The sequence below is a fragment of the Acomys russatus genome, chromosome X, assembly GCF_903995435.1.
Source record: "Acomys russatus chromosome X, mAcoRus1.1, whole genome shotgun sequence".
NCBI classification, from domain to species: Eukaryota; Metazoa; Chordata; class Mammalia; order Rodentia; family Muridae; genus Acomys; species Acomys russatus.
The window spans coordinates 17,008,551-17,023,373 of record NC_067169.1 but is presented as its reverse complement, the minus strand read 5'-3'; the positions used below and the strand labels follow the sequence as shown (position 1 = coordinate 17,023,373).

General features: G+C 39.3%; 1 protein-coding gene across 1 annotated transcript in view; it reads left to right on the top strand.

Annotated features, from left to right (window-relative positions):
* The window catches only part of Otc (ornithine transcarbamylase), a 66,684-nt gene that overhangs the window by 36,722 nt on the left and 15,139 nt on the right, over nt 1-14,823 (top strand). The window contains exons 5-6 of the mRNA XM_051140997.1: nt 11,049-11,202; nt 13,578-13,700. Coding sequence (XP_050996954.1) covers nt 11,049-11,202; nt 13,578-13,700 — 277 coding nt within the window. The remainder of the gene's footprint in view (nt 1-11,048; nt 11,203-13,577; nt 13,701-14,823) is intronic.

The window sequence follows — 14,823 nt, the reverse complement described above, 5'->3', positions numbered from 1 at the left end:
ACCCAGACTTGTTGACTCTGTTGTTCTTCTTGTGGAGAGTCTTATGGAAGCGTTTGGGGATAAAAGGATCAGAAGAGGGAGAGCTTCCATTTTCACATTGGCTTTTTTCTTTGTGTGTTTCTATGTATTTTCTCCCCTCAACAGGAGCAGCAGCCATTGGCTTTAGGATCTCGCCTTCTTTGCTATCACCTCATCTTACTCCAAAGACCCTGCTTTCAAGTAAGGCCGCATTAGGAGTTTCTGGATGGACAGATGTTTTGAGGGGACACCAGTCAAGCCACTTTGGCCATATATATTATACGCTTATACTTGCAGCAGCGTGGAAGAATTTCCTATTGGAGCCATGATGATATTTCCAACGATGAGCTTTAGGGAGGGATTTGAGTATGGGAAACAGTTAAGAGCAGATTACATCATCATTATATTGAAAAAAAGATGGAGTATCATGGTAAAAGTATTTGTGTTACAGAAAGGTAACATTTCTTAGCCTTTTGTAAAACATTTTCAAAATTGCACCTAACAAGAATATGTGCCTAATTAGATGCTAATAAATTGTTTTGATATATCCAGAACAGTTGCATAACCTTAGATAAATGGTCACAAAAACTAGGTTCTTCAAGCCTTCATCAGGCTCCAATTCTCTTAAAGAAAATGATGGTGTAGGGTGCAGAGCAAGGGCTTTAAAACAGGGCCAGTTTTGAGCTCCACTCACAGCTTTCCCACATACTAGCCCCTATGGCTTAGACCAGTTATTTCTAATTCGCAGTCTCTTACCTTGTAAAATGGATGAGTTCATGTTGTAAAGGATGTAGGCCCAAAAGGACTTCATGTAATGTTGAGCGAAGCCAGTTCTGGTTTAATTTAATCTCAGGACACTCTGACTCAACTCCAGCCATTCCTGTAGTTTCATAGACAGCTTTCACAGACATGACTCTACAAGTACTAAGGCACACTAGGAGGATGTCATTCTGAATACCATTCGACCTTAAAGGTTTTTCTTTGGGATCCTCAGACTCAGAAGCTAACACCTAAGCCAAAGCAATCTTAACCTCACAGGTAAATTCAACATGAAATAAATATGGCAGTTGAATTCATCCCTTGTTCTGTAACACCAACCCATGTGAAAAGATTACATGTATGTTTCCTGAAACTACATGATTTTGTTTCTTTATCAAATTTTATTCTTAATATAATCCAAACAGGCCAAGGTTATTTTAATCTAATTAGAGGTGTTGGAGGGCTGAAATCTTTTTTTTTTTCTGGAGAGTATTCAATTAAAGAGTACTGGTTGATTTACACAGGAAAGACTGCCTGTGTGTGCTGTTAGGGCCTTGAAGTGTTTGGGGAGAAAAAGAAGAAAGAAAAGAGCCACCTCGAAAAATGATTCTAAAGTTCTCACTATTGTCAATTTGTACAACAAAATTTCCTCCCACTGTTTTTCTTGTCAGCTATTCAAGTAATACGTGTCACTTGTAAGGACCTGGAGCCCAGGCGGTACACAATCTGTGTGAGGGTAGGATAAGAACAAGGGGCAAGAATCACAGGACCCTTCATTTGCTGTGGCCTTTATAACCTCATAGAGAATCTACCTGACCTCATTGTGATCATCTTAATTTGTGGACATTATGATTGTCCCCTTAGACATTCTTATATTTATAAATACACACACACACACACACACACACACACACACACACACACACACACACACACACGAGAGCAGCATTATAGAACTTTACAACCAAACTGTGGCACTGTGACTGATGTTTTTAAAGTTAAATTGTATCAGGGTATGCTCAGGTTTGTTTCACCTTGGTTGCCAGCCACTTTTGCCCTGGTTACACGTAAGAACTAATAGATTTTCTCCACCAATGAAATAAGCCAATTCGAGCCAAATGAAAAATTAAAAGAAAAGGCAGGTCTATTCAAGGTAGCTCTGGAGTAGCTTCACCAGTCCCAAAGAACAGGACCAGGGAAATTGCCATGCAGACAGGGAAACTGGGTGGGGGGAGAGAAATGGTGGAGAGGGAGAGAAGGAAAGAGGGAGAGAGGGTGAGAGAGAGAGGGAGGAAAGGAGGAAAGGGTGGAGGAACAGGACAGAGAGAGAGAGAGAGAGAGAGAGAGAGAGAGAGAGAGAGAGAGAGAGAGAGAGAGAGAGAGAGACAGAGACAGACAGACAGACAGACAGACAGACAGACAGACTCTGGGGGAGGGGAAGCCCAGCTCCTGGGCTGGAAAGAAGGGCTAAAGGCAGGGTATGCCAGCCACACCTTTAACTAGTAGTGACTGAAGGATATTGGGAGAATGTGGAAGCCAAGACCACTTTGATATGTTAAATAGGCACCTGAGCCACTTGTTCCTGGTCTTAAACTCAAGAACACATTCCCTGTTACTCAAGTCTTGCTTCTTCATTTGATGATGAATAAATCTCTAATAAATTGTAACCTGTGAGGTGTCTCTATCTCTACACCTCTTGCTGTATTCTCAGGGCACCTGTGGCTAGTTTTCATATATCAATGTCAGATATTCCTCAACGAGTTCTTGAAGGCATGAAACTGCTGTGTGATTGTCTATCTCATCAACACCCACACTGACTCTTGAGATCTGTCTCAAGACATGACCTGTATTATATATATATATGTTGTTCACTTAATCCCAGAGACTCTGCACCAAAACTCCCTGGGACCATGTGAGGCTTGATTATTTATTTTGTTTTGTTTTTAAGAGTGTCTGAGTTAATTATCAAATAAGTTTCCAGTCTTACGTGGAAGTAAACCATACCAAAGAACAACAGAAACTATGTACTGGAAAGGATTCATTTAGATCAACCACCCTTGGCAAGTTTCTTCCATACTACCCTTTCAAGATGGTCAGAGTCCTGCATGGATATGCCGATCATTAGGGCACTCATGTTTGTTGTTGTTGTTATTTTTTTTACAAATGTATTTGTTTATGTAATTCATGTATAGGTAATTCACATTTAGGGTGCCTTTGTCTGCACGCATACCTGAGCATCAGATGAAGGCATCTGATCCCATTAGAAATTGTTGTTAGACACATTGTGGGTTCTGGGGATCAAATCCAGGTCCTCTGAAAGAGAAACAAGTGCTCTTAACCACTGAGCAGTCTCTCCAGCCCCAAAACACTCTTCACATACTGAACATCGTTCTTCCATTTTTATATAGTCTGGCTTTTCTGACCAAGAACTTATACAGCAGGAGAGATCTCTTTCAAATTGGCTGGAAATTGGTCTTGTTCTAATTCTTAAAATTCTTCTATTTTTAACATATTTATAAACTCAAGGGTTTTAATATATTTGGAAATTTCAGTACACACAGTTGTTTTCCTTATAGATGTACATATTGCCCCATGCTTAGAAAATGTGACATGTGTTCTAATTGTCTCATTTTGAAACAATCCCCATTCATCTTGGATGACAAAACACTCCAGAATCATCTCATTTTTAAAAAATCAGGGCCAAGATTTAGCCATTATTGTAAGAGGCTACATGCCACTTTTGATTAGTGATTAAAATCACAGTTGAGAGAATTTTTCTTAATGCCATGCTGAGGCCTGAGTAAGCACCCTTTCACTGTGCTATATCCCTAGCCCACCCCACTCACCTTTTTGGAGACAGATTTGGTATGTATCACTTGGTGGCCTTGAGATAACTATGTAAACCAAATTGCCCATGAACTTTCAGCAAACTTCCTGTACCAACATATTTTGTGCTGGCATTAAAGGCATGCACCACCACCACCACAAGCAGAAAATTTTCTTTTGATGAATGATACAGTTATCTTCTGATTATTATAGTATCACTCCCTTAGATAACAACCATTCAGAGATATTATTGGAAATGATACCAGACCATCTCGTCAGGGTTGAAATTTGTTGTCCTAATCTTTCCATTGCAAATCTTTAATCATTCCTTCCTTTTACTGTGCAGAAGGGAACAAATGCTGTTTGATGTATCAAACATCTAGACAAAAAAGTATGGATAAATATTTTAAGCTGTATATATTTTTGAAAAATTCCAAGATTGGCTATCAAATACTTACGGTACACTGGTGTGTGCAGGACCTTTTAAATACAGGAAATATAGATTTGGCCAAAGCTGTTTTGTGACAATTGTTGGCAGAGGTCTGAGAGCATTTGAAAACTTGCAGGAATCTACTAAAACTCAAGCAGAACTTCATTTCCATTCGATAGAAATGAAAAGAGACCAAAATGACAAATCTTTACAGAGCCAGGAAGTATTTTTAACTTGTCAGCCTTTCATTTGCAACAACTATAATAAAGCTCTTAAGATGTTTAAAGCTGGGCTTTTAAATGAGGAGCTGCAGGAAGCCTCCAGCTCCAGCTGCAAGCTTGTCATTGGTTTCAGGGAAAAGGTTTGTTTATTCTCTATAATAATCTTTATTAGCCTGAAAGCATAAAAAGTATGAATTCTGTTTCTAGCAACTTTAAGCATGAAGGAACCAATGCCATGCTCACAAAGCATCTTTAGGATCTTTGTTCCCCCAAGTGTTTCTAATGCAAAACCCATTCTAGGAGCTGCTTCTCCCAGTTGGTTCCCATAACTGAATGCCACCTCACCTGCAGCTTTTATGGCTAAAGGAGGACCAAGTGATGCTTTCCATAAAGTTTGGCACACTTCCTTTTTTGCTGTGCATAATGTACAAGGAACTTTTTGTGAGCACAGCAATATTCCTTACACGGTTATTCATTTATGGTCTGATCTACTAACCATTTGAATTCATCAAGCATTTATCATTCCTGTAAAAAGTAGTGACCAAATCAAAACATAAGCAACCCTTGGGAGCTTGTTAGAAATGCAAACTCTTGAATCTCAAACCAGACCCTCTGATTGAGACATAGAGCTGATGGTGCTTTGCACGCTCCCTGGTGACTCTGAAGTGCCTTCGAGTTTGTGTTTCTGTAAAAGGTTGTATGTAAGGGTGGACTGCATAACTCAGTGGTAATGCACTTGTAGCGTGCATGAGGTCCTGGATTCTATCTGTAGCACTACAAAAAGAAAAACAGGCCCATAATGCTTATACAGTCAAATGTAAAGTAAGTGAACAAAGCACATCTCAAGCATTTCCATTGCTTATAAGCTTAATCAAAAGCTTTCGATATTTAACCACAGCTTACAAGTTCATATTTCCCTGAATGCTCTAAGCATTTTATAAAGAAAATGTACCCATAAATATCACATTGATTACAGAGCAAATTAATGTTTTGGTGATAAAACAGGCTATAATGTTATTACTTAGTTTCATAGATATTATTTTATTTATTCTTATAGCTCCTATTTATTTTTATCTTATTTTATTTTATTCCCCCCTGGAATTTGAAGATGAGGTGTTCTTTTGGGTCCATTTGTTTGCCTTTAATTTCTGACAGTACATGACCCATTGCCACAGCTTTGTAACATAAGACTTTTGTCCTCTCTCAGTAAAAGTTAAAGTATACATACCCCTTGTTTCTGTGCATTGTGTTAGAATTAGTTAAGCCAGGAAAAGCTTTCCCTTTCGAGAAAGAGGAAAGTGAATTTGAAACTTTAGACTGACAGTTCACTAAGTCTTTATTTTGGAATGACAGTTCGGTCGCATCTGAAGGCAGATGGCAAATGGTGGCAGCTAACTGCAGGAGTATCCACTGCCTCTCTTTGTAGATGACCACAAATGCTGATGGAGGCTAGTTTTGGAACAGTTTCTCTTTCTAGGACCAGTTGGCTGATAGATTCTGTTAATTCATTATCGATTAAGCAGATTGAAAATAATAGATATATATGCTTAAAGTCAGAAAAATATACTTAACAAAATACCCATAAAACATCTATCTGAAACTACATACACACACGCGCACACACCCACACACGCACATATATGTATACTGTGTATGTATGTATGTAGTATTCATTTATATTCCATATTTCTCTTTTACACTTGTACATTTTCTTTGTATTAATTCATTTCTTGATAGTACCATGGCATTTTACAAATAAAACCTGTTTCACACAGGATAATATTTACTGTTATGAATAATTATAGCCTAGAAATGGAAGCTCCCTGTTTTTACTAGCTGAGTAGTATTCCATTGTGTAAATGGACCACATTTTCTTTATCCTTTCTTCAGTTGAGGGGCATCTAGGTTGTTTCCAGTTTCTGGTTACTATGAATAAGGCTGCAATGAACATAGTTGAGCAAGTTTCCTTGCAATAAGGTGGAACATCTTTCAGGTATATGCCCAGGAGTGGTATAGCTATGTCTTGAGGGAGATCTAGTCCCAATTTCCTGAGAAACTGCCATATTTATTTCCAAAGTGGTTGTACAAATGTGCACCCCCACCAGCAATGGAGATGTGTTCTCCTTGCTCCATATCCTTGCCAGTATGTGCTATCATTTGAGTTTTTGATCTTAGCCATTTTAACATGTATAAGATAGAATCTCAGAGTTCTTTTGATTTGCATTTCCCTGTGTTGACTGAGGACTTTGAGCATTTCTTTAAGTGCTTTATGGCCATTTGAGATTCCTCTCTTGAGAATTCTCTGTTTAGCTCTGTATTCCATTTTTTAGTTGGGTTATTTGATTTGGTGGTGTTTAACTTATTGAGTTCTTTATATATTTTGTATATTAGCCCTTTTTCAGGTGTAGGGTTTGTAAAGATCTTTTCCCTGTCTGTAGGCTTTTAGTTCTGTTGACAGTGTCCCTTGCCTTACAGAAGCGTTTCAGTTTCATGAGGTCCCATTTATTAAGTGTTGATCTTAAAGCCTGAGCTATTGGTACTCTGTTCAGGAAGTTGTCTCCTGTATCAATGATTTCAAGGCTCTTCCCCAGGTTTTTTTCTAATAGATTTAGTGCATCTGGTTTTATGTTGAGTTCTTTGATCCACTTGGACTTGAGTTTTGTGCAGTGTGATAAATATAGATCTGTTTGCATTTTTCTACATGTAGACATTCAGTTAGACCATTTGTTGAAGATTCTGTCTTTTTTCCATTGTATGGTTTTGGCTTGTCAAAAACCAAGTATTCATAGGTATCTGGATTTATTTCTGGGTCTTCAATTTGATTGCATCTACTCAGCCATTAAAATCAAGGAAATAATAGAATTTGCAGGCAAATGGACGGAACTAGAAAAGATTATCCCAAACTCAGAAAGACACAGTTGGTATTCAATCATTTATAAGGCGATATTAGCCATATAGTTAGTAGAGGGTAACAGTACTACAATCCACAGACCTAAAGAAGCTGAGGAGAGTCCAAGGGAGGATGCTTGAGTCTCACTCAGAACAAGAAATCCAATAGATATCCAAAATAGATAGAAAGAAGAAACCGTGTGGGAGATGGGGTGGAGAGGATAATGGGAGTGGGGATCAGGAAGGTGAGTGAGAAGAACTGGGGGAAAAAGCAGAAACTGGGGGAGTGCATAACAGAGACAGGGAAGGTTCCTGGGAGCCTATGGCATTGACCCTAGCTGAGACTCCAAGCAACAGGTGTTAAGGAGCATAAATTAGACACCTCCTGTAGCCAGGTGGGACTCCCAATGGAGGGAGAGAGACACCAACCCACATGTAAAACCTTAGACCCAAAATGTATCTTGTCTACAGAAGCATAGGGGCAAGGATGAAACAGAGATGACAAACCAGTGACTGGTCCAGCTTGAGACTCACCCCATGGGAAGTAGCTGATCACTGCTGTATTTGCAGACAGGAGTCTAGCATAACTGTCTTCTGAAAGGCTTCATCCAGCAGATGATAGAGACAGATGCAGAGACCCATAGCCAAACAATAGGCCAAGCTTGCAGAGTGCTGTGGAAGAGTGGGAGGAAGGATAGAGGGAGCTGGAGGGATAAGGACACTACAAGAAGACCTACAGAGTAATCTAACCTAGGCTCATGGGGGTTCACAGATACTGAACCACCAACTAAAGAGTTTGCATGGACAGAACTTAGGCCCCCTACACATATGCCGCAAGTGTGAAGCTTGGTCCTCATGTGGGCCCCCTTACAATTGGTGTAGAGGCTGTCTCTGAATCTGCTACCTACTACTGAGTCACTTTCCCTTAGCTGGGCTGCCTTGTCATTCCCTGATGGGGAAGGATGTGCTTAGTCCTGACTTGAGATACCTGGGTGGATTGGTACTAATTGGGGGCTTCCTCTTCTCTGGGAGGAAGGAAAGGGGGGAATTAGGAGGAGAGGATGCAGGTGGACTGGGAGGAGGTGAGGGAGGGGGCTGGATCAGGATGTAATGTGATTAAATAAATAAATAAACACATAAATACATAAATGGAGGGAAAATCTAGGATACTCATATGAGAAAATAGAAAAAGCAAACAGAAGCTCCTTTAAGTTTACTTCCTCCTCATTAGCAGCGCCCTTGCCATTTAGAAGCCTCTCCTGCTTCCTGGCAGCAGTGTGATGTTACAGACCTGTTCCGATTTTATCCTGCCACGGACAAAGAACTGAATAGCCTCTAATAGCTCCCTTTCCATACATTTTTAAAAATTAGAACAATGTTAAGGGTCAGACTCTTTGTGCTAAGGATGCTTGCAGGAACTTAGGGGGTAAAAACAGCCGCTTCTGTACTGTCACTGTTGGTCATTAACTGAGAGATCAAAGGAAAATACTTAATATGTGTATGAAATCTTAATCCTTCCGGTATAACATATCCTGTTGTTATCCCATTTTCATCCTCACTTTTAACACAAGAGTAACTTTATTATAATACAAGTATTCTTTCAGGGCTTTGAGTAGCTGCAATGGACCAGTAGTGAGAAGTGCATGTTCTTGAAGGATGTCTTACCATTTTGTCATCACCAACTTCTAGTCTGACTCTAATTCTGCATGATCATGACGAGATTATCCCAGATATTAGTTTTCTTTCTACCCTGCATAGGACATGTATTTATTTCAGTATGGTATACATGTGTGTGGTGTTGGGATGAGGGGCTGTCTTACTATGCACCCAACCAAGGCTTGCCTTGAAATGGTGGTGATCCCCCTACCTAAACCTTCAGAGTACTGTAAGTACAGGTGTGCACCATCACACCTGACTTTTTGCCCTCAGTGATGGCAGTAAAACTAGAGTCCCATGCAAGTTAGACAAGTGGTCGATGGACTCAACACTCCTAGTTTCTTCTGCGAGCTTTTTAATCTTTATATTCCTTTATTGTACCATGAAACTTGAAGAGTGTATGTTAGCAGGCATTTCATGAGTTCATTCATACCTCTCCAAAATGGCTCAGCACCTGGAATGTTGCATATGTCGATTTTGCTTTCTGAAGGCTAGTTTGTAGTGCAACTACAAGATTCCACTTCCAGGTTCTTCGTGATTGTACTTTGTAGAGAATCTTCTAGAGTGTAATCCTCCTGAGATATATTACACAGCAGTTGTCTACTCCAGATCCAAGACCATGTCCAGAGCTGTCTTCATCTCACCTTCAACTGCATAACGTCTTCAAAGCAGAAATGCTTCCTCCCTGTACCTGGGTACTCTTCCACTACAGGGATTGTTATGGCTTGGACTGGGCATATCCCCTGCAGGTTCATCTCTTAAAAGCTTAGTCAGTATTGCAGACATGTTCAGAGGTCAGGCTTTGGGGAAGTGATTGGATTACATGTTCATCAATGGATTAACACATTTAGTGATGGATCATGAGTTGCTAGGATATTGGGAGGTGATGAAAGTATAGGGGGTCGGACCTAGGCAAAACCACTGGGTTTGGGGGCATCTGTATACACTTTAACAAGTTTAAAGTATGACATATAAAGTGGAACATACTTCTGCACCTCTCTTATGAGATTGTAGTTATCACAAACTTTATTCCCTTTAAATATGGACTGATTAGCTAAATGTGATTTAGATCATACTGAGTTGTCTACTTCCACTAAGTTATTTTTCTACAGTACAGTTAGAAACTTGCATTCTATGGGGAAGAAGGTTTGTATTATGATTCTCAGAAAGGGCAAGCAGATATAAAATTATTTTAAGATTACTATGGTTCTTAAACTTTGGAAGGTTATCTGAAACACTGAGGAATTCAGAAGTCATCCTCTATATTTGGGATGCAGGCATCTGTGTAGTAACAGAAAGTACCATATCTCAAGTCATCAGATAGATGGGGCAGCTGGTTGCTCTAACACAGGAAGTTTTACTGCGAAGTATTTACTAGTGAATCATTCTATACTCAAAGTATTTGAGATGCTCTTTTTTTTTTAATTGACTCATCCATTACAGGCTCTTACCTCAGAAGCAGTGCTTACTCTTGAATTTTTTCCTACCTTGTTAAGATCCTAAGAGAAGACTCAATGGTATTTTTTAAATATGGTAGCTTTGATTCCCTCTTTATTAAGAACCTCCAATTTTCATGGGCAAGTTTGTCACTTGGCAATCTAGTCACAATGGAGCTTATGTCAGTAAATCTGGGTGGACTGAACAGCTGCCAATACTGATATGAAGAGCAATGTGCTAGTTTGGGTTTTCAGCCTTCACTGAAAATTGGCATCCACTTGGAAATTAAAAGCAAGCAAGCAAACAAACAAAAAACACTGATCCCTAAGTACCATCCCCTAGAGATTTTGTGTGGGTTTCCATGGCTACTACTGGATGCTTTGTATTTTATGGAAACAGTGAAAACTTTCTCCCTATGGATTAATGTAAAAGAAAATTAGCCACACACCAGGTCACTAATGCTTCTTTGAATGTCTTGCTGTTTGGTCTTGTCCCTTTAAACTTTAGAAACTGACAACCTGGCATTTTTCAGGCATAAGTGATCATCATGTCTGCTGGGTTCACAACTGATTTCTTTCCTCCACAAAAAAAAAAAAGTAACATGGTCACTGGATAATATATAGGTGGAACAACATCTGTCCTCTATAATGACGATGTATTTAGTGTTAGCTTTTCAATCTCTCAGGTTCATAGCTATATTGTACTATTCATTATAATTTATTAGCACTTATTCATACCTGTACAGAGCTTGTATTGAAGAAGGGGCTATTAAGCAAAACTTGCTTAGAATGTCTCTTTTTGATTTGCCACAGTGTGTTATCTAGCATGACAGATGCAGTGTTAGCTCGAGTGTATAAACAATCAGATTTGGACATCCTGGCTAAAGAAGCATCCATCCCAATTGTCAATGGACTGTCAGACTTGTACCATCCTATCCAGATCCTGGCTGATTACCTCACACTCCAGGTTGGTGTATTTCTTTGTACTATAAGACAAAAAAATCAACAAATAATTCCTATCAGGTTGAACCATTCACTTAAATGATGTTCAATATTTATGAATAACTTCTATCTTGTAAAGTATGCATATGTGTGATTACAACACAGATACAAAACAGTACATTGCTCTAAACTGATTGTATGATCCTTCTCTTTTGAATCCTGTTTCCAACTCCCTTCTAGCCATTCTCACATCTTCAATTTGCTCTCTGTTACTCAGTTTAACCATGAATGAATTAAGAAAGCAAATGCATGTGGAATGAACATGACTCCTGTAAGGGACTGTCTACAATAGGTCACTTGAGTTGAAGGGAACCACTTTAACTATAGGTAGCACTATTCTGTGACCTTAGGTCTGAAAGTGCATAAAAAGGAAGAAGTGAGCTAAGTGCTGGCATTCATCTTTTTGTCTTCTCCCTGACTGTGGATGCAGTGTGACCAGCTGCCTCAAGCTCTGGCTGCCCTGATTTCCTCCACAGTGATAGACTGTCCTTGAACTTTTGAGCTAAAAATAAACCTTTCATTCCTTCCTTAAGTTGCTTTTGTCAGGTATTTGATCCCATCACTGTGGAAAGTAACACAGTGATCCTACAGTCACCAGACTCTGTAACTGGGCAACGAAGATTAGAGGAGTTCAGTGTAAGTGCTCAAGATGTTCTGTCACTGTTTAATAAAAGAAAGGGAGACATTTTCAGTTATTTTATAAGTTGATTTAAAATAAGTGACATTTGGACTTTATAGAATTAAGAGTCTAATTTGGTCATTTGCTCCCAAATCAGACACTTGAATGACTTTTAAGATGTACATTATTTGGTTTGACACGGCCACACTACATGTTTTTGTCACCTAGACTCTTAACAAGCAGAGTTTCCATGTCTCTAGATGATTTTGAGGAGACAAAGTGAACTTGATGGGTCCACCTTCCTTCTCATTTGAATGAGCTGCGGAAGTTTAAATGAGAGGTCAAACACAAGAAACAGAAACGCTGTTCAGAGATGAAGGCAAAGCCCGCAGAGAGAAGACAAAGTAGTGGTGTCAGGTGGAAAGCTGCAGGTTTTGAGCAAAACCTTCTGCAGATACTGGAAGGCTTCATATTTCTCTCTGGGACTTTCTCATTACTAAATCATGAGTTCACTGAGGGGGCATGAGCTGGTCTATTCATCATAGGGCCTCCTGCTGGCTTTTGTGCAATGCTTTACTAAGGAGACATCAAAATAGCACTTCAGTGACTAAAGAGCAGTTTACAAGAGGCATGAGGTGTAAGCAAGGTGAACCCAACTTCACATCCTAGCTTAAATACCTAGCTGTCCCATGATCTGCAAATTACTCAGCCTTTCTCCTTCCTCTTTGATCTTTACAAATATTTAGCTGTTTAAATATATTACACCTACAGACATTGCTAAACGAATAAAAACGGGCTGATGGGATGGCTCAGTGGGTAAAGGCACTTGTCACCATATGATGAAAGAAGACAAGGGATTTCTGAAAGTTGTCCCATGACTCCCACACACGTGTCGTGGCATATACTTACCCTCCCTCCAGAAAATAAATATTTTTTAAACTTAAAAATAAAATCAAACTCTTATGTGTACATTATACTGCTTTATCTTTTTTTTTTTCTTTTGTGGTGCTGAGGATGGACCCCTGGGCCTCATGCATGCTGGAAAAGCTCTTTACCAGTAAGGCCCCTATTCAGAGCAGTTTTGTCAAATCCTAAAGTGATGAAGCAATTACTTTAGATATAGTTACTGTTTTAAAATTAAATGATTGAGTTGAGGCCTACTATATGCATATCCTTTTACTCCCACCCTACAAAGAAGTTGTTACTATGATATCTGTATCTAAAATTCCCAGGAATACCTTTACACTTTACACATAACTTTATCCATAAACAAAGAATTGTCTGGCATATTTTTCCATCAACAGTGACTCTCAGAGTCACTATACTATACTGTTTCTTATGCATTATAGCAGCCACTTCTTTACACCAGCAAGTGCAAGTTATGTGGAAGTAGTGACTTCTGTCTCTTTTGTTTCATCTTCAGCATTAAGAGATGGAGCTGAACACCAATAGTGCTCATTCCATGAATGATAAGACCGAGTCAAATATTCATGAAAATATAAGCCTCAGTACCATGTCTTGGCTTAAGACAGTAGAACCTTTTAGCTACTGTTTTGTGACTGTGTGTTCTTATTAGTGAATACAATGCAAAATATAGTCTATTCATTCTAATAATGCATTTATTGCTAGGCCAAATCTTTCCTTTATCTTAACTTGAGTAACTGTTCCATAAAATTTGGTTTCCTTCCTACATTTAATCCCCTTCCCCTCTTGTTTTGTAGGAACACTACGGCTCTCTCAGAGGTCTTACCCTCAGCTGGATAGGGGATGGGAATAACATCCTGCACTCCATCATGATGAGTGCTGCAAAATTCGGGATGCACCTTCAAGCAGCTACTCCAAAGGTAGGGAACTTTCGGCCCTGAAAGAACTTCCCTGTCGATCAGATGTTATTACCCAGTGAAAACAAAGCTTCTGACCAAGGACAGCAGAGCTGAGGCCACACAACTTATGCTCTATTACCAACTCTTCTATTGAATAACTATCTGGCTTCTTAAGAGCCCAATTTTCCATTTCTATAGTGGAAACTAGCCTTGGCTGATGCCTTTTATTCTATGATTCTGTGATAAAAGCCCATCTGAATTATGACTTTGAATGCCCTGATACTGGTCATTGTGATGACTGGCATCTTTGTGCATTATCACCACACAGGCTGAAGAAAGCAGTGAAAGCCAGACAATGTAAAATCCTCAGTGCGTGGAAATGGTGCTGTAATCGCTCCGGTACAGCAGTTTGATTTAAAACAAAGTAAAGAAACAAACAAACAAAAAAATCAGTTCTATGTGGAGGGCACACTTGCTAGCATCCAGCCTTAGATTTCAAACCTCATATCCAATGTCTCATTGGATTTTGAAATCTGAGTCTCATGTGCCCTTACATTTTTTTCTAGCCTGTTCATTTTCATAGAATGCATGGGAAGCCCACTCTTTCATATATTAACCCTTTCTATATAAAGAAATGGTAGTAGCCATTGCCCCTCTATATAAATAAAAGCAGAAGGGAGTTCCTGCCACCAGAGGATATTCTTTCCTATAGTTTGAATTTTGAACACATAAATGTTTGATCAGCATAATAACATACACGCATAAATAAATACACTAAAATAAAGTAGTGTGCATCCCCCTAGAAATAGTCCTATGTTAAGGTATCCTTGCCCTTGAAGAATAAACAAGCCATGGGATGGGTAGGAATTAACCCTACAAGGGAATCAAACGCAAGCCAGCCTTGAAGGACCTGCCAACAATAGTTTAAATATCCCAGACCTACTGATCTTGTCTCTCCATTATGTTTCCTCTTTAGCTTCTGATGTCATCTCAGGAGTCTTTTAAAAAGGAACATTCCCCTAAGTAGAAACTATTTCAGAAACTAAGTGTTGATTTGTGGTAAGAAAATGAATCATGACATTAGAAGAGAAACTGTTCACAATGATCACGTGGCATGCCAGTGTGTCTCTCACCAAGCACGTCT